Raw genomic sequence first — 26,385 nt, 5'->3', positions numbered from 1 at the left:
ACACCGCTGCGTATTTCTCGCAAGTCACACTGCTGGTCCGTGTGTAATCCGTATTTTTCTGGCTTCCATAGACTTTCATTGGCGATTTTTTTTGCGCAATACGGTGACAAACGCAGCATGCTGCAATTTTCTACGGCCATAGAAAGCCGTATAATACGGATCAGTAAAATACGGCAGATAGGAGCTGGGAATGCGTGTTTTACGGACGTATTTAATGCGCTCATACGTCCGTAAAACTCGCTAGTGTGAGGCCGGCATAACTCTTCAACCTATTGACTTCAAGTGTAAAGTATTCAGCATCTATTTAGCAGAAAACTCTAGAAGAATGTACATGCTACTTCTTTAAACACTTGTCTATGAAAGCCTGAAGCATTTACCAGAGGACATTTCACTAGTTGGAGCATGTTAAACTGGTTACATCGTGGCCAACCCCTTCCACACACAGTCTCGTGGCAGTCAGTATATGGCAGCACTGCGAGATTAGATCTGAAGGTGTCTGTAAAGATACATTACTCAGTTCTGCTTTATCTCTACACAGTAGCTACAGAGATTATTGAGGAGGACATGTTAGTTTCTCCCCTGCTTGATGCTGCCTGCTCATGATTGGTCAAACTCATGCAGGTGAAGAACACACCTCTAGGAACAAATCTATTGTAACTTAGATTGGCGTTTCCCAATTCCAGTCCTTGGGGCCACCAACAGATCATCTACTATATAATTGTCTAAGGATCACTTCCGTCTTTCTGTCTGTCCGTCTTTCTGTCACAGATATTCATTGGTCACGGCCTCTGTCTGTATGGAATCCAAGTCGCTGATTGGTCGTGGCCGTTTTGCCGCGACCAATCAGCGACGGGCACAGTCTGGATGAAAATGGCTGCTCCTTCCTCCCCGCAGTCACTGCCCGGTGCCCGCATACTCCCCTCCAGTCACTGTTCACATAGGGTTAATGGCGGCGGTAACGGACTGCGTTATGCCGCGGGTAACTCACTCCGTTACCGCCGCTATTAACCCTGTGTGCCCAAGTTTTTACTATTGTTGCTGCCTATGCAGCGTCAATAGTAAAAAGATCTAATGTTAAAAATTATTTAAAAAAAATCATCATATACTCACCCTCCGGCGCCTTTCCCGCTCTTCGCGACGTTCCGGTGCTAAGGATGGTATGTGACCGTGACGTCATGGCAGGTCCTTCTAGCGCAGGCGCGAAGAAGTTGCGGTACCATGGAACAGGCAGGGACAGCGTCAGGAGCAGGTATTTAATATTCACCTGTCCGTGTTCCGTCCGCCGGGCGCCGCTCCGTCTTCCTGTCCTCTTGCAGTGACTGTGCAGGTCAGAGGGCGCGATGACGTATTAGTGTGCGCGCCGCCCTCTGCCTGAACAGTCAGTGCGGAGAGACAGGACGCTGAGGAGCAGCGATGAGAGGCGAGTATGTTATTTTTTTTTTCATTGCAGCAGCACTACATGTGGCACAGTGCTGTATGGAGCATCTATGGGGTCATAAAGAACTGCATGGAGCATTAAATGGGGCATCTATGGGGCCATAACTGCATGGAGCATTATATGGGACATCTATGGGGCCATAATGAACTGCATGGAGCATTATATGGGGCATCTATGGGGCCATAACTGCATGGGGCATTATATGGGGCATCTATGGGGCCATAATGAACTGCATGGAGCATTATATGGGGCATCTATGGGGCCATAACTGCATGGGGCATTATATGGGGCATCTATGGGGCCACAACTGCATGGAGCATTATATGGGGCATCTATGGGACCATAACTGCATGGAGCATTATATGGAGCATCTATGGGACCATAACTGCATGGAGCATTATATGGGGCATCTATGGGACCATAACTGCATGGAGCATTATATGGGGCATCTATGGGACCACAACTGCATGGGGCATTATATGGGGCATCTATGGGGCCACAACTGCATGGAGCATTATATGGGGCATCTATGGGACCATAACTGCATGGAGCATTATATGGGGCATCTATGGGACCATAACTGCATGGAGCATTATATGGGGCATCTATGGAGCCATAACTGCATGGAGCATTATACTACGTGACTGGGCAATATACTACGTGGACATGCATATTCTAGAATACCCGATGCGTTAGAATCGGGCCACCATCTAGTGTTTCCATAATTTCCTTAGCTACTATTCTTTGATGTGGCCAGTTTAACATGAATAAACTGGTGAAAGATCCTCTTTAAAAGAGGTTCAAAAGCCTGATTTTGTGAACGGTACGTTGTTTTCCCATACAAATTAATAGGATTATTGTTTTGATAATTTTCTTTAGCACTTTTTCCAGCATTTTTTTGAGTGGATATGCTTAAAAACTAGTGTAAAAAAGATGCAGTGTGAACATAGCCTTAATAAGTAAAACTAATTCTTACCTTCTCTAACAGATCACTACAGATTGAATATTTGACAACAGTTGTTATCAGCATCGGTGCATTGAATGCAGGAACCTCAGTTAGGCCGAGATCACACATACGCGAGATATGGCTGAGTCTCCCCGGTGAAAACCCAGCTCTGGCACCGGCACTTGGCAGCGGAGCGTGCAGCCGCACAGCAACACATGGAGCTGCACGCTCCGCTCCGGAGTGCCGGCGCCAGAGTGGGCTTTTCACCTGCGAGACTTGGCCGTATCTCGCATGTGTGTGATCCCGGCCTTACACTGGGGCCAAAAATGTCAGTTTTATTACACAAGTTGAACTGCAAATCAAAGATGTTAACTAGTAGTAGGAAGGAACTTCTATGTCAGGCCACTGTGACGTTGACAAATACCAGGTAATGTGTCCGAGTACCTAGGTTGGAATCAATTGCCAGGTTAAAGCAAACCAGCTGAAATTGTCAGCTTAAGGCCACATTCAGTATTTTCCATCAGTATTTGTAGCCAAAACCAGGAGTGGGTGATAAATGCAGAAGGGGTGACCTGTTTCTATTATACTTTTCCTGATTGTTCCACTCCTGGTTTTGGCTTACAAATACTGATGTAAAATACTGACCAAATACTGAATGTGTGTTGGCCCAAGGGTAGTTTCACCCATACGATCGAAGAAAAAACAAGCTAGAAATAAAGAGGCAAAACTTCGCTCATAGCTACCCTTTCTAGCAGATCAACTTACTACTTTGGCTGGAAAACTGGAGTGGATTTTTGTTTAATGGAAAATGCTTTGTGTGAACCCTCCATGTAGCACCCATTTAATCATAATTTAGGGTGAACAGATCAAAGCAGTCACATTATTTGTCACGCTAAAAGACGCATTTGGATGATTTCTGTTATGTCTAAGTATGCAGTCATTAGTGGCCATCATTTAGGATTCCAGTCTTGAACTTGCCGCAATGCAGATAAGCCACCCATTAATGGCCAGGAGCATTTGTTAGGATTTCATAAAGGGGCGAACCTGCCAGATATCTCATTGATGTGCCCTTTCTGGTTCCTGAAGTGTAGAAGCTGAGCGAGATGAACTTCTGTTTCCAGTCTTTGATGTTAAACTGAGGCCAGAACAGGTGGAAGAAAGTTACGATTATAAGGCCGGCGTCACACTCAGCGTATGAAAATACGGTCCGTTACTTATAGCCATAATACGCAGAAAAGTCCCCAAAATAGTGATCCGTATGTCATCCGTAGGCAGGGTGTGTCAGCGTATTTTGCGCATGGCATCCTCCGTATGTAATCCGTATGGCATCCGTAGTGCGAGATTTTCTCGCAGGCTTGCAATACGGACATACAATGGATCCATGGGCTCAAATAATCGTAAAAACATATATACATACAGCGCTAGATAGCAGAAAAGCCGGTAATTCAATTGCCGGCTTTTGCCATCTCCTTCTCAAACCCGACATGATATGAGACATGGTTTACATACAGTAAACCATCTCATATCCCTTCTTTTATTACATATTCCTCTTTAGTAATGGAAGTAGTGTCTATGTTAAATTGGTACATTTCAAAAAACCTGATCTGCACATCCAAACATAGACTGAGTGTGAACAGGTGCTGAACCCAGAGTCGCCAACTCGTATATAGTTAAATAAATAGGGCAGCACACTGCAGCGCCAAAACATGCAAACTTGAAAACACAAAATTTAAACTGCATTACTGCACTAGAAATATGAAAAATGAGAGCTTTTAGCGCATAAAAATGGCCAATTTTATGTGTACCTCGTAGCCACTTTACGGCATCTCTCTTATACGAGGTCCTACTCTAAACCTACCTCGCTGAGAATAAACGTCTCCATCTGAATGGGTACATGTGAAACCTCTCCTTGGACTCAAATTCTCTCTCACTGTGGAGGGGTATTGGACCTACTATAATTAAAACACCTGAAGCTAGGAGGCAGGGAGTGCACGATCAGAAGGCTAGAGAATACATTTCAAAAAACCTGATCTGCACATCCAAACATAGACTGAGTGTGAACAGGTGCTGAACCCAGAGTCGCCAACTCGTATATAGTTAAGTAAAAAGGGCAGCACACTGTGCAGTAATGCAGTTTAAATTTTGTGTTTTCAAGTTTGCATGTTTTGGCGCTGCAGTGTGCTGCCCTATTTATTTAACTATATACGAGTTGGCGACTCTGGGTTCAGCACCTGCTCACACTCAGTCTATGTTTGGATGTGCAGGTCAGGTTTTTGAAATGTATTCTTTGGCCTTCTGATCGTGCACTCCCTGCCTCCTAGCTTCAGGTGTTTTAATTATAGTAGGTCCAATACCCCTCCACAGTAAGAGAGAATTTGAGTCCAAGGAGAGGTTTCACATGTACCCATTCAGATGGAGACGTTTATTCTCGGTGAGGTAGGTTTAGAGTAGGACCTCGTATAAGAGAGATGCCGTAAAGTGGCTACGAGGTACACATAAAATTGGCCATTTTTATGCGCTCAAAGCTCTCATTTTTCATATTTCTAGTGCAGTAATGCAGTTTAAATTTTGTGTTTTCAAGTTTGCATGTTTTGGCGCTGCAGTGTGCTGCCCTATTTATTTAACTATGTTAAATTGGTGGCTCTAGCTATTAAAATAAAGGGTTAAATCGCAGAAAAAAATCGGCGTGGGCTCCCGCACATTTTTCTCCGCCAGAGTAGTAAAGCCAGTGACTAAGGACAGATATTAATAGACTGGAGAGGGTCCACGGTTATTGCCCCCCGTCTAAAAACATCTGCCCCCAGCCACCCCAGAAAAGGCACATCTGGAAGATGCGCCTATTCTGGCACTTGGCCTCTCTCTTCCCATTCCCGTGTAGCGGTGGGATATGGGGTAATGAAGGGTTAATGTCACCTTGCTATTGTAAAGTGACATTAAGCCAGATTAATAATGGAGAGGCGTCCATTATGACACCTATCCATTATTAATCCAATAGTATGAAATGCTTAAAAAAAAACAAAAAAAAAACAAAACACATTATTACAAAGTATTTTAATGAAATAAATACGCAGGTTGTTGTAATATTTTATTATACTGGTAATCCACCTGAAGACCCTTGTCACCTGAAACAAATGTAAACAAAAACAACAATATTCCATACCTTCCGACGATCAGTCTCGTCCCACGCTGTAAATCCATCTGAAAGAGTTAACTAATTTTACAAGCAGAAGCCTGTTAATGCAGTTGCCCCTGCCTGTAATAACCCGGCGAATGAATGGACTGTAGGTCAATGACCTGTAGTTACCTCGAGTTACTGAGATGCGCCCTCTGCTGGATGTCCTCATATGAACTCGAGCCTGGGAACTTTTCAGAATATTTTCCCACGCTCAAGTTCATATGAGGACCTCCAGCAGAGGGCGCAACACCGCAACTCGATGTAACTACAGGTCATTCACCTACATTCCATTAATTCCCGGGGTTTTTACAGGCAGGGGCAGCTGCATTAGCAGGCTTCTGCTTGTAAAATTAGTTAACCCTTTCAGATGGATTTACAGCGTGGGACGAAACTGATTGTCGGAAGGTATGGAATATTGTTGTTTGTTTTGTTTACATTTGTTTCAGGTGACAAGGGTCTTCAGGTTGATTACCAGTATAATAAGATATTACAACAACCTGTGTATTTATTTCATTAAAATACTTTGTAATAATGTGTGTTTTTTAACCATTTCATACTATTGGATTAATAATGGATAGGTGTCATAATTGACGCCTCTCCATTATTAATCTGGCTTAATGTCACCTTACAATAGCAAGGTGACATTAACCCTTCACTACCCCATATCCCACCCCTACAGGGGAGTGGGAAGAGAGAGGCTAAGAACCAGAATAGGCGCATCTTCCAGATGTGCCTTTTCTGGGGTGGCTGGGGGCAGATGTTTTTAGCCGGGTGGGGGCAATAACCGTGGACCCTCTCCAGGCTATTAATATCTGCCCGCAGTCACTGGCTTTCCCACTCTGGCGGAGAAAATTGCGTGGGAGCCCACGCCAATTTTTTCTGCAATTTAACCCTTTATTTTAATAGCTAGAGCCACCAAATTTAACATACAGACACTTCTTCCATTACTAAAGAGAAATATGTAATAAAAGAAGGGATATGAGATGGTTTACTGTATGTAAACCATGTCTCATATCATGTCGGGTTTCAGAAGGAGAGAGCAAAAGCCGGCAATTGAATTACTGGCTTTTCTGCTATTAATATATATACATACATGTGTATCACTGAAATATATATATATATATATATATATATATATATATATATATATATATATATATATATATATATATATATATATATATATATATATATATATATATATATATATATATATATATACACATATACCTATACCTATACTATGTGTAGACATTTATTTTAGCTATTCTATTCTAACCTGTCAGTGTGATTTTACTGTACACCGCACTGAATTGCCGGCTTTTCTATAGAACACCGCTGCGTATTTCTCGCAAGTCACACTGTTGATCCGTGTATAATCCGTATTTTTGTCGCCCCCATTGACTTTCATTGGCGGATTTTTTGCGCAATACGGTGACAAACGCAGCATGCTGCGATTTTCTACGGCCGTAGAAGACCGTATAATATGGATCAGTAAAATACAGCACATAGGAGCTGGGCCATAGAGAATCATCGTACCGTATACAATCCGTATTTTCTGCACCTCTCACACGTCCGTAAAACTCGCTAGTGTGACGCCGGCCTAAAGCTCTCAGTTTCGGATCCTTACAGAAGAACGTACTATCCTAGATACAGGGATCATACTATTCTTTGTTCAAAGGCAAGTTGGATACTAAGCAATAGGTCATTCCGATATCAATCTGTAGTCCTTCTCTTCCGCAGTCCTGTCAAAATCTACTCCATCTAATCCGGTGCTGGCTCCTTGGCTTAAAACCAGACAGGTAGGGGCGTCATCCAGGGACACTCCCTGCTTCTCACGTTCTTTCATTAGTTGTTCTGTCAATTCTACACTTTCATATCTCACCAGTTGCAAACGTAGAAAGCCATCATCATGTTCCTTATACCTGAAAAAAGACAAAATAAATAAATAAATCAGTTACATTTTACTTTTTTATATATCAGAATGAATAAGTCCACTGAAGTTGTAGGTTTAGTCATCATTTCTGTAGATCATGCACACAGGCCACAGTAGTTGCATATACAGAAAATGTAGATTTGAGTGGCAGGATTGGAAGGGTTTCTGGGCTCTGCGAAATACGGCACAATAAGGCTATGTGTCCACGTTGCAGATTCTCTGCGGATCCGCAGCGTTTTTTGAGGTGCAGAAACGCTGCAGATCCGCAATTGATTTACAGTACAATGTAAATCAATAAGAAAAAAAATGCTGTGCACACTTTGCGGAAAATCCGCTGCGGAAACGCTGCGGTTTAAAAAAAGTAGCATGTCACTTTTTTGTGAATCTGCAGCGTTTTTGTACCCATTCCATTATAGAAAACCGCAGGGGTAAAAAACGCAGCATATCCGCAAGAAAACCGCAGCAAAAACGCACACAAAAAATGCGACAAATCCGCAGGTGCGTTTTCTGCCAGGAGAGGCAGAATCCGCACCAGAAATTCCTAAGCCTAATCCGCAACGTGTGCACATAGCCTAAGCGGTATAATAAAATTGAAGGTTAAGGGTATGTGCACACGTTGCAGATTTGCCTGCGGATTTTTCGGCACTAAATCCGCAGCTCTTGGCAGAAAACGCAGGTGCGTTTTTGATGCGTTTTTTGATGAATCCGGCCTCAGAATCTGTTTTTTCATGCATTTTTTCCATTGAAATCATGTACATTTTCCGTTCTCTCTCTAAAAAAAAACCAAAAAAAAAAAACCGGATCAGTTGCATCAGTTTTGACTATTTGCAACATTTTTTCAAAAATTCACTGGATCCCGCCTGAAGGAAACAAACTGATGTGTGAAAGTAGCCTAGCTATCCATACATCCATCTACATCTATCCATCAGGCAGAATGCGGCGAATTTTTGAAAAAATGGATCTGTTGCAAATAGTGAAAAACTGATGCAACTGATCTGTTTGTTTTTTTAGAGAGAGGAAACGGAAAATGTACATGATTTCAATGGAAAAAAAAATGCATGAAAAACCGGATTCGGAGGCCGGATTCATCATTTCACATCTCCGTTTCATACATTTTTCGCCGGATTCGTCGCTGGGCGTTTTTTCGCCGGACAGAAAAACCGTTCCTCTGTACATTTTCTCCGTCCACTAGAAACAGCTTTTCTGACGGATCCGGCAAAAAACGGATGAAACGTGTGGCCATCAGGCGCAATCCGGCGCTAATACAACTGAGAAAAAACGGATGCGGCGGGAAAAAAAACCACAGATCCATTTTTTCAAAACTCGCCGGATTGTGCCTGAAGGCAAAAACCTGATGTGTGAAAGTAGCCAGATAGATACATAGAGGTTTCTATCCATATATCTATAGATATAACTATCTGTCTATAAATATATCTATAGATAGATATAGCCATAGTTACCCATGTATAGCGATATAAATTTATCTATGGATATATCTATAGATATATAATAGCAAGGCCGATGTTTCTTAAAGAACGTTTAAATTTAGAAAAAAAAAAAAAAAAAGGAAAAAAAATGGCATGGGCTCCCGCACAATTTTCTGCGCCATAGGGGGGGAAAACCGCCAGCCGGGGGCCAATATTTGTAGCGTGGGAAGGAGTAATACCCATGGCTCCCTCCCAGGCTATGAATATCAGCCCGCAGCTGTCTGCGTAGCTTTTACTGGCTATTAAAATAGAGGGACCCCATAAAAAGAAGTGACGTGGGGTCCCCCTATATTTTATAGCCAGAAAGGCAGGCTGATATTCATAGCCTAGAGAGAGGCCATGGATATTGCCTCCCCCCCGGCTACAAATACCAGCCCGCAGCCGCCCCAGAAATGGGAATATGGGGCAATAAGGGGTTAATGTCACCTTTTTATTGTAAGGTGACATTAAGCCCGGTTAATGATGGAGAGGCGTCAACAAGACACCTATCCATTATTAATCCTAGAGTAGTGAAAGAGTTAAAAAAAACAAAGACACAGCCAGAAAAAAGTATTTTATTATTCTTAATTTAACCATGTTTACCTGCAAAAAATTAAAAATAATAAACCGCATACTCCCTGTCCGACGCAGTCCAATTAATAATGAGTGTCCCACGACGATCTCCCCTATAGAACAGTGACATCAGGTGATGTCACTGCTCTATAGACCTCCAGTGACACACTGACAGGAGACAATGGCTCCTGCAGTGCATCACAGAGGTTACTAAAGTTCAAAGTCTCACTTTATGGCATTTCTGCGTGGGAACTTTCTCACACAGCAGTGCCACAAGTGAGACTAGGGACTATTTTTTACAGTGGCGGAGGAATACAGTGCGGAAGGATACCTTCCATCATTGTATTCCTGGAGCCCCTGGAGAGTGGTTGCATCAGTTGATGCTGCTGCTCTCCACGGGAGATAGTCGTGAGACACTTGTTTTAATTGGATTTCTGCGGATCAGGGAGTATAGCGTTTCTTTATTATTGTAATATTTTTTTTTTTTTTACAGGTGACACTGGCTTCGGGTATCAAGGTGACAAGGTGATGGTGAGTATGTACTCTATGTGATATGTATGTATTCTATGTTATGCTCTGTTGTATGTTGAATGTTATATGTTGTATGTTCTGTCATATGTTATATATGTTTGTGCTTTTTTTTTTTTTTTTTAAATTCAACACATTAGCCGGTTGATGGGACTACTACTGTCGCATCATTGGCTAATGTATTGTAGACCCATCGGACGATGCACACACACACACGGCAGCCCGCATAGACCTGACAGCTTGCACAGACCCCCCCCCCAGACAGCCCCGCACAGACCCCTGGGCAGCCCGCACACACAGACATGCACAGTCTCCGCCCACACTCTTCCCTCCTCCTGATCTGCAGCGTTTCAACCGCAGCTAAACCACAGATCTTTTTTACATCTGCGGTTTTGCTGCGGAAGTGCCTGACTCAATGCAAGTCTCTGGGTGCAGAAACGCTGCAGATTCGCACAAAGAATTGACATGCTGCGGAAAAAGCAACGCTGCGTTTCCGCATGTTTTTTTAAGCAGCATGTGCACAGCGGATTTGGTTTTCCATAGGTTTACATGGTACTGTAAACCGCATGGGAAACTGCTGCAGATCCGCAGCGTCAAAAACGCTGTGGATCCGTGGTAAAAACCGCAACGTGTGAACATGGCTTTATTGTCATCGCGTTTCAGAGTCCACAGACTCCTTCAGGACAACCATGCAGAAAAATCTAATTTTATGTATAGCTGTCCTGAAGAAGGAGTTTGTGGACTCTGAAACACGTTGACAATAAACCTACAATTTTATTATACCACTAATTGTGCTGTATTCCGGAGAGCGCAGAAACACTTCTAATCCTGCTACTCAAATCTACTGTTCCATAGAAGCTTCTGCCTCTGGTTTTTCAGGCTCTGTATGTGTGGTGTCTCACACAACCTCATAATTAAAGGTAGAACTGCTCACATTATCAACCTTTTAACGTGGATAAAACTATTGCACTTTTGCATGTCTATACAATATACAGAAAATGGGAGTATACTTGGGACTACAGAACAGGAGAAGGACTTGGGGATTCTCGTTACAAGTAAGCTGAATAGCAGCACTCAATGTCAAGTAGCAGCTGCAAAAGCAACAAGATTTTAGGATGTATAAAAAGAGATAAAATCCCTCATCTCAATGGATTATTACTAAGACTGGTGCAAATCAAGTCACACTATTTCATAGGCCGTGACGATTGTGGCCTCTGGAATAGGAAAAGTAATAATCCCTCTAACCCAACAGTGTCAACAACTCTGGCACAACGTCACACATCACATAAGCAACAATGACATCGCACCAGATCAGCTAATCAAATGAAGGCCTAATAGGCGGTACATTGACCAACTTGAAGTATTACTCCTTTTAAAACCACTTGTAAGGCCACTTCTAGAATATGGGCTCCACATTCTGAAAAGGAGATTCAGGAATTAGAGTCAGTTCAAAAGCCACAGCTAGATTACTACAAGGGATGGAGGCCGCTCATATGAGGAGAGGCTGGTAAAGATGGGCTTGTTTAGCTTAGAAAAAAAAGACGACTCAGAGGAGACCTCATTTATATATATGTATGAGTAGTCAATACAAAAAGGTGTGGTACATGACTTATCCTTTGGAAAGACTGTACTAAGAACCAGGGGGCAGTCATTACGTGGGAAGGAAAAGGATTCCTGCAGCTAAACAGGAAAGGATTCTTTACAATTAGAGCAGTCAGACTGTGGAACGCTGACCATAAGAGGCAGTAATGGCAGATGCTAAGGCCTTGACTCACCGCCAACGTTCACGCTGGTCTTGATTTGGGAATGCACTAGAGTCAGATGTAGCCGATTCATTAACACCCTTGTCGTGTCTCCCCCTTTGATCTGGGCTCCGGCGCTGAGCCCACATCAAAGTCGCGACATGTCAGCTGTTTTGTACAGCTGACATGTGCACGCAATAGCGGCGGGTGAAATCGCAATTCACCCACCGCTATTAACCTGTTAAATGCCGCTGTCAAGATGGTGACAGCAGCATTTAACTACCGCTTCCAGCAGCGCCGGAGCCCACATCAAAGGGGTCACATGATTGGGGGTCGGCGATGCGTCAGGATGGTAACCATAGAGGTCCTCGAGACCTCTATGGTTACTGATGCCGGCCTGCTGTGGGCGCCACCCTGTGGTCGGCGCTCATAGCAAGCCTGCAATTCGGCTACATAGCAGCGATCTGATGATTGCTCCTATGTAGCTGAGCCGATCGAGTGGTGCCAGCTTCTAACCTCCCATGGAGGCTATTGAAGCATGGCAAAAGTAATAAAAAAAGGTTTTTAAAAATATGAAGAAATTATATATATATATATATATATATATATATATATATATATATATATATATATATATATATATATATATATATATATATATATATATATATATATATATATATATATCCCCCCTTTCGCCCCATCCAAAATAAAACAATAAAAAAAATTTTTTAAAAAACAAATCTACACATATTTGGTATCATCGCGTTCAGAATCGCCCGATCTATCAATAATAAAAAGCATTAACCTGATCGCTAAACAGTGTAGCGAGAAAAAAAATTGAAACGTCAGAATTACGTTTTTTTGGTCGCCGCGACATTGCATTAAAATGCAATAACGGGTGATCAAAAGAACGTATCTGCACAAAAGTGGTATCATTAAAAACGCCAGCTCGGGATGCAAAAAATAAGCCCTCACCTGACCCCAGATCACGAAAAATGGAGACGTTATGGGTATCATGGTGCTTTTTTTTTTTTTAAAGCAAAGTTTTGAATTTTTTTTTCACCACTTCGATAAAAAAGAACCTAGACATGTTTGGCGTCTATGAACTCATAATGGCCTGGAGAATCATAATATCAGGTCAGTTTTAGCATTTAGTGAACCTAGCAAAAAAGCCAAACAAAAAACCAGTGTGGGATTGCACTTTTTTTGCAATTTCACCGCACTTGGAATTTTTTTCCCATTTTCTAGTACAAGACATGGTAAAACCAATGGTGTCGTTCAAAAGTACAACTCGTCCCGCAAAAATTAAGCGCTCACATGACCATATTGACAGAAAAATAAAAAAAAGTTATGGCTCTGGGAAGGAGGGGAGTGAAAAACGAAAACGCAAAAAGGGCCGCGGCGTGAAGGGGTTAAGCGGCTAGTGGGCTCTCACGATGCATATATCTTAGCGCTTACAGAGGCTGCTGTATTCTTTTGTTTGAATATGTCGAATAAAACTGTATGTATGTGTGTGTGTGTGTGTGTGTGTGTGTGTGTGTGTGTGTGTGTGTGTGTGTGTGTGTGTGTGTGTGTGTGTGTGTGTGTGTGTGTGTGCACTGATTTTTCCCCACAGTTTTGGAAAGCTGGCAATAAATACAGCAATGTGATCCAAGCACAGTATAGTGGGCACCTGTACTGTTACAGTGTTATTACGAGATACCTGAATCGGGGGTGTCCAGACGGCCACTTGAAATGGTGCTTCTTACGCAAGTGAACAGTAAGGTTATTCCCACGAGTGAAGCATTTTTCACACACATGACATTTATACCTGGGGGCTGAATCTCCCTTAGGAAAGAGAGAAAAAAAAAACAACTTATAAATAGAAAAATAAAGGAACTGCATAGCAACTAAATATCAAACTATAAATAAACTGACAACTGTCCTCAGACATAGACAAGAAACACATAATTCCATTTAGACATCTCTCAGATCTGCAGAGGAGCAGAAGTTACGAGTATAATCTAGAGATACCAGCTGTAATGACCTGCCATAAATGCTGCGCCACATCTCTGGGAAGCAGGGCCCCATGGGTGCTGCGGCCACGGGAGACCAAGCCCCCCATATGCAATGCCTTCCATTTCACCCAGAGTGTGAAAATTAACGGCACTCTCTGACTGGTCATGGCGAACAGTTGGGTATCACAGGGGTCAGTTTTTGGTCCTTTTTTAAAAATTATGTTTATTAATCACCTTGTACTGCTTACAAAGTAGAATGTGAATACTTGTAGACTGCTTACAGCACAACTTAAAGATTCTGGACAAGAAATGAATAGTCTATCCTTACAAAAGACAGCTGCAAATCATTTCTACATCACCAATATGCCCTCAAAGTGAATCTGTCAGAAGGTTTTTGCTACCTCATCTGACAGCATCACGATATAGGCAATGGGAAGCCGAATCCAACGACGCATCACTTAGCTGTTCTCACAGAGTTTTCGATTTAGAATGAAGCAGAGCTGAGAAAGCTAACCCCGCCCACACCACAGCTGACCCCGCCCACACCAGGCTCTGTATATATAATGTCCACAGAGAGTGCGCTGCCTGTCACAGGAGGGGCGTGGGACCAGGGCTCACACACCAACTAGTCACAGCTATGATAAGCTCCCGATGCTAAAACAATCATTGTAAGCAAATAAAACCTTGGAGCTTGATAAGTGAGGCATCTCTAAAATCGGTTTTAACCCCTGCCTCATATTCAGACTACATAGCAAAAACCTGCAGATAGTTTCCCTTTAATACCCAGTATAAACAATTGACTTTACTACTTAGGCTACTTTCACAGTGGCGTTTTTGCCAGACGTCGCAATGCGTCGTTTATGGCAAAAAACGCATCCTGCAAAGTTGTTTGCAGGATGCGTTTTTGCCCCATAGATTAACATTAGCGACGCATTGTGACGCTTTGCCACACATCGCAACCGTCGTGCGACGGTTGCGCCGTGTTGTGGCGGACCGCCGGGAGCAAAAAATGTTACATGTAACGTTTTTTTGCTCCCGACGGATCACTTTTTCCGACCGCGCATGCGCGGCCAGAACTCCGCCCGCACCTCACAATGGGGCAGCGGATGCGCCGGAGAAATGCATCCGCTGCACCCGTTGTGCAGTGCGTCAAACGCTAGCGTCGGAATCTCTGCCCAACGCATTGCAACGGGGAGATTCCGACGCTAGTGTGAAAGTAGCCTAAGAAGACAAATACATTTCTTTTTTTTCACAAATTCTAATAGTTACCTCGTGAACCTTTCTGTAGTGTGCTTTGACAGAGCACAGGGAGCGGGCACTGAAGTTACAGTCTTCATATTCACAGCAGTAGGCAGGCAGCTTGCTATGTGTGTCCAGGTGTTTCCTCAGATCCACCAGATTCTTACAGCTACAAAGGGGCAAGTGTTGGAGACATAGATGAACAGAAGATAGGTGGCATTGAGCACAACAAGTCTTCTACAGCTTATTGTGCTGTTTTCAGCCTCCCAAGTTGCTGTAGGATTACAGATTACCAGAAAAAGGTTTTGTTCTGTCTAGCACCAGACGCAAACAATAGAGTGACCCTTCAACAGAAGCGTCTGATCGCATTCCCAGCACCAAAAATCTCCTAAATCAGCTGCAACCAGCGCAAACTGTTTTTCATGTTTCAAGACCCAGGCACTTGCCACTGAAGACTTTGAGTTTCTGCCAAGTTTAAAACTTTATCTTGTGGAAGCTTAATAATTGGCGGCACACAAGTGTATATGGAAATACCTCGCCAGCAGCTGACTCTGCATTACAGCCACTTAGAAGGAACAGGACTGCTGACAGCTTTATGTCACTGTACTGCTATCTTTATCATTACGTTGGTCCAAGGGAGGAAAAAATCTTGTTGCATTAAAGACAACCCCTTTAATATGAGAGGCACCAATAAAGGCTTTACCAAGTAACTAACCTTTATTTAAGACATGACTTTACTTCCTTCTCTCCCAAACACCAAGCGACAGTGCTGTTTTATCTACCTAGTCCATGCTCCTTTAGAAGCGGTTTTAAAACTTCAGCTCTATCAAGAACCCTTACCCAAACCCCATTTACACACTCTTCCCTGCTGGAGCACGGGGGAGGGGAGCAGACCAGCTCACACATGGTGAGAGTTCGTAGAAAAAGTGCTTGAGTAAGGCCACGGTCACACATTCAGTATTTGGTCAGTCTTTTACCTCAGTATTTGTAAGCCAGAACCAGGAGTGGTGCATATGTTTCGATTATACTTTTCCTCCACCTGTTCCACCTTTGGTTTTGGCTTAGAAATACTGAGGTAAAATACTGACCGTGTGCACGTGGCCTCAGGGTTTCTTGTCAGAGCAGCAGCTCGAAGCAGAATGAGCTATGCAGTAAAAACAGCATTTTCAGCGCGGTGTTTGGGACAAACGGAAGCAAAATAAAGGTTGATAACAAAAATAAGATTTAGTTACTCTTTGAAGAGCCCAGATAGACAGCAGATTTCAGGGACGCGCAGCACCATGTCGTCATTCAAATGACAGACAAGCTGTCCATGTTTTAGCTTTGCCAGAGGGAACCCTTTCTATGACAATTGTATAAATTGCCAACATTAGACAACTGCTTTAGTCATTTCCCTGTCCAAAGAGTAGAGTACAGTCATTCTGGAAACAAGTGGTCAAGCTGTTTTGAAGTGTTCTGAATAAAACCATGCCTCAAGGGTATGTGTACAAGATGTCTTCTTCATGTGCATTCTGCATGGAACCCATCTGAAAAAGCACTAAAAATGCCAAAAAGAATAGCAATGACTTGCTGTGCGTATGCTCAATCTTTTTGGACTTCTTTTACTAGCTCCAGGCTTCCAAAACCAAAAAATGATTCAAAGAAGTGACCGGACCATTCTTCTGGAGGCTTGTGCTGGAAGCCATTCACTATTAATACATACTATTGAAAAAACAAAACGTTGGCGGCAAAACCGACCCTAAAGGCATAAAAAAAATAAATAAAAAAAAACCACAGTATTACTCCAGTTCGCCTTGTAAGGCAAAAAAAATAAAAAAATAAAAAAAAAACAACATCTTTTATAATACTCACCCACAGTGCAGTCCGATAGGCGTTACTGTCTTGGTCCGCCGCCTCCTCTCTTCTTGCAATGTCATCCACCTTCTGTGCTTCACATGGATGACGCGTCTTACACAGCCTCTGCCATCGCACTCCTGCGCAGGCATACGCCCTGCCGAGGGCAAAGCAAAGTACTGTAATGCGCATGCGCTGGCGCTCTTTGGCCTTTCCCAGCGAATGCGCAGAACAGTACTTTGCTCTGCAGAGAGAAGTACGCCCCGCATAGGAGAACACTGTGTAGAAGCAGAGGAAGAGGACGACTTTGCCAGAAGAGAGGAGGTGCCGGATTAAGACAGCGATGCCGATTGCACCAAACCACGCCGTGAGTATAATAAAAGGTGTTTTTTGCCTTGCAGGGTGAAGCGGAGTCATACATGCAGCATTTTAGAATGCTGTCATATGGGGCTGAAAGGTGGTGGCTGCAGGTTATATGGGAAACACCTAGTGACAGGTTCCCTTTTAAAATACTTCAATTTAAACTGGTGTCTAAAAGAGGTTGTGTGCGCACAGTATTACACAGCCAACACCTAAGCCCACCCTGTACGCTCTCACGGGATAGGAGGTTATATACGGTGTGTCACATATTAGAAACGATCTACCACCAAACACATAAGGATGAATATTTAAAGAGTAAACCCTGTTTTAATTATTATTATTAAAATCTATATTCAGAGAAGACGGACTTTCCCATTACTGGGATAGGAGATGGCAGTTAGTTCTCATAAGCTTCTATGTAGAATGGGGGAGGGGGGAGGGAGGAGAATATTGGCCTCTACATAGAATCTCATCTCCTATCTCAGCCATATAACATTCTGTCTTCACTGACTACAGATTCCACCTGTGAACTGAGACCATTGATAATGACTGATCAGCTCTAGAGGACAAAGAAGCAGAATTCTCTAACAAGATATATTTTAAAGTTTCTAATCTTCACATGTAGTATTGATTTATGCAATAAAAATTTAAAACGCCTACTTTAAGATTCCCAGACTGCTGGGGACCTTTGTGGCTTCTCCACCTCTTTCTTCTGTCCTCCATATATTGGTACTGCGCGAGCACTGAACATTGAAGGTGGACACCGCACACTCGGGAGGAGGGCCAGGCTCCATCTTCACAGTCAAATCCTATATTACAACCACTTTCTCCTGTGTTTAGCACAGATGTAATATTTATGAATAATTAGCAAGAGAACGTGAAATCTCACCTGTAGTCACAATGCTGACATTTATATGGCCGCTCATCGCTGTGCCTGAACCGTATGTGAGTCCGTAAGGTAGACGGAAGTGGACAGGTCATATCACACAACGGGCATTTATAATGGTTCACTGCAAGACAGGTCAGAGGTAAAGTTATCACATGAGAAACACATGTCCTGTTTATCAGCTCATCAGACGGACAGCATGCAGGTTCTTCCTTGCCGGTGACATCACCTGGCAGACATTATTATAGGTAGGATGAGCTCACAAAATCATGGCCTCAGGTAGAAGTGACTGCGCCTTTGTATTTCAATTTCTAAATTATTAACTCGAAGGGGTTGCCCCATAACAAGTTATACGTCACCAATCAGCCATACAGATGATTAGTATATGGGTGACAAGGTTTAGGGGCTGAGACCTTCATTTCTTTTTCCAAGAGAGGGTCGTCTCTGTGTGTGGGGTGGTAGTGTGTAATTGCAGCCACTACCACTTCATTCACACAGAGGACTTTGGGCTCCCTCGGGATTGTGATCAATTGGGGTCTCACCAGTGGGACCCCCAGTGATCACACATTTATCCCCTTTTCTGTGGATAGGAGAAGCATGCTGTGTATGGGACAGGCCCTTTAAGCATGCCTCTACTCCGCTGATCGCTGACGGACGGTAGTTGTTTGCCAGTTATTGAAATAGTCCACAAGCTAAAGCAAAGCATAATTCAAAATATCATTACAGAATTCATATTAATCCAGCAGTATTGGTAAAATATGCTGAACATAGAACTACATACACGTAGTATTATTACAGAAGAGCATTACACTCACCGTGATTCCGCATGTGGTCCCGCAGGAGGCGTTCTGTTGCAAATCTCTTAGAGCAATGTGTGCACTGGAACCGATGTTCTGCAGAAACACAAAGACATTACAGGTCTGCAGCACATCAACGTAATGGGGATAAAGAATAAAGAGACCATTGAACGACGGCCCAAGACCCAGGGAGGGGCGGCAAGGACTTGTACCCGACTGCTGGTGATGTATGTACCGCTATACCAGGACTAGAACTTTAGTGGGGTGAAGGAACCATGACACTTGTGTAGGGGCCTCATCACCTAGGAGGCCTCTCCTCTCCCGTATAATGCAGTCAGTCAGGGAGAGATCGGTCAGTCCCCCGGAGCAGTGTGAGGAAACGCCAGCCTCCGAGGAGGCACCGGACTAGTCTCTTCTCTGCCCACGTACCCAGCAGAATAACCCAACTAGATGTTCTCTGAAATGTCGCAGTGTTTCAGAGACAGACCCAAGCTTCAGGCTGATTCTTGCAGCCCGGGTACAGCATGAAGCGAGTGATAAGTTCAGATGGTAACCAATAGCCTGTTTATTAACATTGCACTAAGACTTTTTATTCAAAATTAACCCTTTCAGGGGGCACATGCTTGCTGTGCCGATATTTATACACAGGAGGGGATATGGAAGTAGCCATGCTTTTTTGGCAAGCCGACGTCCAAAAATTATCCTCATTTCAGCAGTAGGTTGTAGGGTAGTACGTTTGTTAAATAAAAAAAGCTATAGGTTTTTAAAAGGCTTTCCAAAAATGATCCCTTTTTTTGAGCAGCGATACATTTGCTGTTTAGAAAGAGAATAAGAACGTTTTTTCTAACAAGCGGTTCGTCCATGGGAAAAAGTTTTTAACTGGATGTCAGCTCGGCTCTTTATCTCGAACCAACACCCTCCCGTCCCTGACGACATCACCTCCTCGGCACACCGATCTGCCCCAAGTTTCGGGCACCACAGAATCATCATCTATTGTGATTGTGGGAAGTGTCCTGAACGCCCTGGCCTCCTGCCCGATTCCCACCTTGAGATTTGTCCTGGCTCAGAGTGTTACTACCACTGCCCATGGATACAATTACCCTTTTGTCTAGGGGCAAGAGACAGTAACAGCCTTTTCCATACAATCGTATCAATCATAAGCAATACTAAAAAGGATAGAGACTAATGTAGTGAGGGGGTGATCTCTCCCTGCTCACCCTACCTCACCGCAGAGGTTGGCACCCTAAGTTCGACGTGGCGCCCCCGCTCACCGACGGCTCTCCCTTGAGACCCTATAGGGAACTTAATAAGGAAAACCTCCACCAACACCAATAGTTTCTGAAGTGCAGTTGTGCTATAAAGTGCTTAGTCAAGAAACTGCAGCAGTCTTTTGGGGGAATAATGCCCAGATTTGTTCAGGGTTTCATAGGTTTTTCAAACCCTTATCACTTATATACTAGGGGTGCATATGTTTATGATATCAGAGGTAAAGATAGATCTCCCAATAACTATAGCCATTATAATTTCTGAATATTTTCCCACGCTATAGAGTTCATGCCGACAGGGGGGCACAGCTTCGTTGACGGCACCGCTAGTCACCGAAGCTCCGCTCCCTGCATTTCATTCATTCCCCAGGAGTGGCCGCATTAGCAGCGCTCCTGGTTGTAAATGTAAATGCCCCCAGATATGGATTACAGCGTAGGATTGACTGTACAGCTGACAGGTATGGGATATTGTTGCTTTTTAATTTTGGAATTTTTTAAAGGAGAACGAGGGTTTTGCTTGGATTGAGCGTGCAATAAAGATATTAAAAACCTGTGTGTTTCATTATTTCATTAAAATACTTTTTTCTGAGTGAGTGAGTGTGACTAACTCTTTCACAACTGTGGGATTAGTAATGGTAGGTATCTTATTGACACCTCTCCATTACCAAGCCGGCTTAATGTCACCTTACAAGAGGAAAGTGTCATTAACCCCTTATTACCCCATATGCCACTGCTACAGGGCAGTGGGAAGAACCTGGCAAAGCTCCAGAATTGGTGCACCTAATAGATGCGCCTTTTCCGGGCAGCTGCGGGCTGTTTTTTTTTTTTAAAGCTGGGGGGGCCCATGGCCATGGCCCCTTACCAGCCTGAGTATAGCCCGCACCTGTGAGTTTTGCCAGGTAGGTTGGAAAAAATAGGGCGGACCCCACGTTGTTTTGTCTTTCATCCCTTCTTCTCTGCTCACACTGATTTCAGTCCATGAAAACACTCTGACATGTGCATAGACCCATTCATTTGAATGGGTCTATGTGTCAGTGTTTCCGGTACATGAGAATACTGTCACTACATGTACTGGAGGCACTGACATGTGAAACTGGACTTATGCAGATTTAGATGGAAATCCTGAAGAAAGAGTTTAGTGAAGATCAGATGATGATTGATGATATTATTATTATCATTAATAATATCATCATCTGAACGGAGCCTTATACAGATTTATATGGGAAGCAGAATTAACAAAAAACAGTTCAGAAATTACTATTTTGTTTTAAAAGTCAAGCACCATTTGGTACAAGGGACAAGACCGCTTTATTCTTCAGGTCAGTAGGATTATTGCGGTATGGAAAACCTGCCTACTTAAAGCCAAAAGAGTTTTCTGCAAAACATATATATATATTTTTTTTTACTCAGTTCTGCTATGTGACATGAATATTTTCACTTTTAATCGCTGGTCTAATGCCCTACAATACATCTGTACTGCAGTGCATGAGACCGGTCAGTTATACAATCACATAGCCTGTTAAACTATTTATGACTGGGCCTAACAGGCCACCATAGTCCGAGGCCATTACTTGCACTGGGCTTGCAATGGCAACAATCGGGACCTGAAAACTCGGGATGCTGATAGGGAATCTATCACCAAGGTTTTTGCCATGTAATCCGAGAGCACTATGATATAGGGGAAGAGAGCCTGATTCCAGTGATTTGTTACTTACTGTGCTTTGCTTTTTCAATACAATCAGTGCTTTATCATCAGGAGATTATCACTAGAGGACTAGGTGTCTTGTGCCTCCTGTACTAACCACATTCCAGCATTGATTAGCAGCTTCTGTAAGAATACACAGTGTACACAGAAAGCTGCCAATCAGCGGTGTGGCGGGGTTATACTGGGCTCAGCATTCAGAGAACTGCTAGATCTGCAGCAGAAAAAAAACAAACAAACTTGTAATTCGATCACAACTGATGAACCCAGTAAACTAAGTGAAACATTGCTGGAATTAGGGTCTCTGTCCCTTCAACATGCTGCTCTCAGATAACAGCAAAAAAATAGAAAAAAAAATTGGAGTCCGGCTCAACAAGACTGGATTTTCCTTTACTTTTTCAAAAGAAAATATAGTGCATACAAAAGAAAAATTTACATGGTCGACATGACTCAGTCGACGCGTTTCGACTGCACTAGGTAGTCTTACTCATGAGTAAGGCATTTCCAGAAAACAAATAAAACCTGATTAACCCTTTCCCCCCCATAAGGTGAATTAATGTGCTGGGCAGGGGCCACAGGTTTGGAGGTGCGAGTGGTTTCCATATAGGGCAGATGCCGGTGATATTCTATAGCCGATTCTGTGTGTTACCATTCAGATTTCACTGTATTTATACAACGTCAAGACTTTTGGGGAATTGGGGCCATAAGGAAAGATGGTCCAAAATGGAGATAACGAGTTGGTGGAACATCTAAATAAGGACCCTCACTGCTATTGGTGGAGAGAAGGATGGTGACAGGGAAATACAAGGATCTCTTCAATATTCAGACACCAACCTGCAGCATAGCTCGGAGGATTTACTCGTATTTCTCAGTGAAAAAAGGGACAGACTTACGATCTAAAGACGTTTGCCGCCTGAGGTGGTCGTAGAATTTAGTGTTGTTGGAAAACATCCCACCACAGTTGGGACAGGACACGACCTTCTCTTGCGTGTGGCTTCGCAGGTGCTCTCGTAACTTGCAGCGACTTTTACAAGAACAGTCACAGTCTATGAAGTCATGGGGGTAGAAGAAACTGTTAGAGTCCAGATATTGCAGCACACAAAAGCACAAAGAGAAGGTTTGGCAGGAAATATTTGGATATTACCTTTCCAGCCACACATCAGGACGCGGTTCTCCTTACCGGCTACTTCGTATTCTGCGCTCAGACCATGAGAGTCAACGTGTCTGTAGTACCACTCGGCATTGTCAAATAAGCTCTATTAGATCAACAAAGAAGGTAAAAAAAGCACGGATTAAAGACCAGGCTGGAGCTCTCCACAAATGGCTACCATTTACCCAATGTCACACACACAGCAGGGGACCCGGAGGCTCTTCTGCAGCGATGGGATCACCAATGGTAATATCGTAATGGAGCTAACTCTATCCCTACACATCACCTGCTGACCAGGCAGAACAATAAAACCACCAGCTTAGTATTGAGCCACAAGACCTTCAGAAGTGTCCAGTGTTATTTGGCACCACGACATTGAGATCCTTTCCGAGGTGGGTTCTTGATGGGGTGGGATTGCTTTTCCACATAGCCCACAGATGCCGGCCCTCAGACCACTAGTGAATGCCAGGATCCAGGGTCTCCTAGCTGATCATTGCCCAGAGCAGCTCCATGCCTCTGCTAGCATGACAACTGCACAGGAGCATGAAGCCTCACTAGAGCCGAATTATATTCCACCCCTTGACAAGCGACAGCCATTGTTACAAGTTCATCAGTGGTTCCACTATTGTGCCTGACCTTTTTAGGAGCCAACATAGTGGTGTCTGCGGCATTTTGTGGCCTGATCGTAGACTGTACGGTGTGTGTGCGCCGCCCCTGAGAGGCACCGTCACAATGTTTGGGGTCCTCACCTCACAGTGGTCCCACATGCAGATGAAGCTTTCCTGGAGCTCTGGGATCATGTTCCGGCTCTGGGCATCTAGCTGGCACGGGATCAGGTCCGGCTGACTCTGTAACGCCTGGAGTCCCAACTGTTTCAGCTTTGTGTGGTAGCAATGAAAGTAAACATGGCGGAAAAGTTCTACTTGGCTATCGAGGGAGAAGAAGCCGCAGTCCTGCCACAGGCAGCAAAACTCGTCTGCAAGAGAAGGAGGAGAGGCCATCATCATCAAAGGATAAGACGCGACACAGCAAGGGGCGACATACCGGTCACCTATGGACACCCCCCAGCAAGCAGGGGCCGTATGTTCTGCTCCATATTACGGGCCTGTGACCTCCAGCTATGGCCGTTAGTGGGGTCAGGAGACCCCAGACATTGTGCCCGGCACAGTGTGACTTAGTCCAGCCTGCAGACCTCCCCAGGGGCTGTATGTTCTGCTCCATATTACGGGCCTGTGACCTCCAGCTATGGCCGTTAGTGGGGTCAGGAGACCCCAGACATTATGCCCGGCACAGTGTGACTTAGTCCAGCCTGCAGACCGCCCCAGGGGCTGTATGTTCTGCTCCATATTACGGGCCTGTGACCTCCAGCTTGTGTATGACCATTAGTGGGGTCAGGAGACCCCAGACATTGTGCCCGGCACAGTGTGACTTAGTCCAGCCTGCAGACCTCCCCAGGGGCCGTATGTTCTGCTCCATATTACGGGCCTGTGACCTCCAGCTATGGCCGTTAGTGGGGTCATGAGACCCCAGACATTGTGCCCGGCATAGTGTGGATTAGTCCAGCCTGCAGGCCGCCCCAGGGGCTGTATGTTCTGCTCCATATTACGGGCCTGTGACCTCCAGCTATGGCCGTTAGTGGGGTCAGGAGACCCCAGACATTGTGCCTGGCACAGTGTGGATTAGTCCAGCCTGCAGACCTCCCCAGGGGCTGTATGTTCTGCTCCATATTACGGGCCTGTGACCTCCAGCTATGGCCGTTAGTGGGGTCAGGAGACCCCAGACATTGTGCCCGGCATAGTGTGGATTAGTCCAGCCTGCAGGCCGCCCCAGGGGCTGTATGTTCTGCTCCATATTACGGGCCTGTGACCTCCAGCTATGGCCATTAGTGGGGTCAGGAGACCCCAGACATTGTGCCTGGCACAGTGTGGATTAGTCCAGCCTGCAGGCCGCCCCAGGGGCCGTATGTTCTGCTCCATATTACGGGCCTGTGACCTCCAGCTATGGCCGTTAGTGGGGTCAGGAGACCCCAGACATTGTGCCCGGCACAGTGTGACTTAGTCCAGCCTGCAGGCCGCCCCAGGGGCTGTATGTTCTGCTCCATATTACGGGCCTGTGACCTCCAGCTATGGCCGTTAGTGGGGTCAGGAGACCCCAGACATTGTGCCCGGCACAGTGTGACTTAGTCCAGCCTGCAGGCCGCCCCAGGGGCTGTATGTTCTGCTCCATATTACGGGCCTGTGACCTCCAGCTATGGCCGTTAGTGGGGTCAGGAGACCCCAGACATTGTGCCCGGCACAGTGTGACTTAGTCCAGCCTGCAGGCCGCCCCAGGGGCTGTATGTTCTGCTCCATATTACGGGCCTGTGACCTCCAGCTATGGCCGTTAGTGGGGTCAGGAGACCCCAGACATTGTGCCCGGCACAGTGTGACTTAGTCCAGCCTGCAGGCCGCCCCAGGGGCTGTATGTTCTGCTCCATATTACGGGCCTGTGACCTCCAGCTATGGCCATTAGTGGGGTCAGGAGACCCCAGACATTGTGCCCGGCACAGTGTGACTTAGTCCAGCCTGCAGACCTCCCCAGGGGCCACACTTAGGTCTGCTTCCATGTCGCTCGGCAGGATGCAGCGTGGCATAGCCTAGAGATGTGGGCAAGGTGCCGGCTCAGCGCCATCCTCCCATGGATGGAGAGGACCCCCACAATACGGTGCACAGAGGCGCTCACCCTCACAGTCCATGCTCTCCTCTCCAGGCCTCAGCTGCTGCGCTCCCAGATGATCAGACACATGAGCACAGAACTCTTCCATCTTAGAAGCCACATATGTGCAGGAGCCCCATTCACACTGCAGCAGCACGTTCACAGCTCGCTTCACGCCTCTGCCTGTCACCCCACTGTCTGCCATGGAGAGCCCTGGCCCCTGACAAGGCTGGCACAGCGGGGTGATGACCCGTGCCTGTACCCCGCCACCCCTAATACAACAGCACTAGGGCAATGACAGAATCGCTTTTTAAAGAAGTATGTCCAATCAGGGCACCCGTCAGGGCAACGCAACACGTGACACACAGCGCCTCCACCAATCCAAGATCCCCTCACAACCATAACACGGAAGTAACGCGCCTTCTCCAAGGAAGCGGTGCGCCATCCTAAGCAGTCCCGTGGAAACATCAACTGTGCACTCGTGCATCACAACCGGCAAGAATAGAATGCCGTCTCGTCAGTTCCGGATGAGAAATGTGGTAGACGCTAGACATGGAATCCCGCCACACGTGCAGCACAGCGCCGCCTGGTGGTCACGGTGTAGGAGCGCACATTGCAGCAGTATTACGCAGCTGGTGGTCGGACTGTGCGACCC

The 26,385-nt window shown here is 44.9% G+C and overlaps 1 protein-coding gene across 2 annotated transcripts; it reads right to left on the bottom strand.

The window, feature by feature from the left end:
• Window positions 1–6,779: 6,779 nt before the first annotated feature.
• On the bottom strand, window positions 6,780–26,025 carry HINFP (histone H4 transcription factor). 2 transcript variants are annotated; one of them, XM_069741102.1, is made up of 9 exons: window positions 25,758–26,025; window positions 23,786–24,012; window positions 23,031–23,142; window positions 22,780–22,932; window positions 18,938–19,015; window positions 18,126–18,246; window positions 15,074–15,212; window positions 13,510–13,634; window positions 6,780–7,484 (listed from the first exon to the last, which is right to left on the bottom strand). In XM_069741102.1, exons 1-9 carry the CDS (start codon window positions 25,933–25,935, stop codon window positions 7,265–7,267), a joined length of 1,353 nt encoding a protein of 450 aa, XP_069597203.1. In that variant the 5' UTR covers window positions 25,936–26,025; the 3' UTR covers window positions 6,780–7,264. The 2 variants fall into 2 exon arrangements, with proteins under 2 accessions (XP_069597203.1, XP_069597204.1); XM_069741103.1 differs by having other exon boundaries at window positions 23,067–23,142.
• Between the last annotated feature and the right edge of the window lie 360 nt (window positions 26,026–26,385).

The sequence above is a fragment of the Ranitomeya imitator genome, chromosome 10, assembly GCF_032444005.1.
Source record: "Ranitomeya imitator isolate aRanImi1 chromosome 10, aRanImi1.pri, whole genome shotgun sequence".
Lineage (NCBI taxonomy): Eukaryota > Metazoa > Chordata > Amphibia > Anura > Dendrobatidae > Ranitomeya > Ranitomeya imitator.
This window is presented reverse-complemented; position numbering and strand designations above follow the sequence as displayed.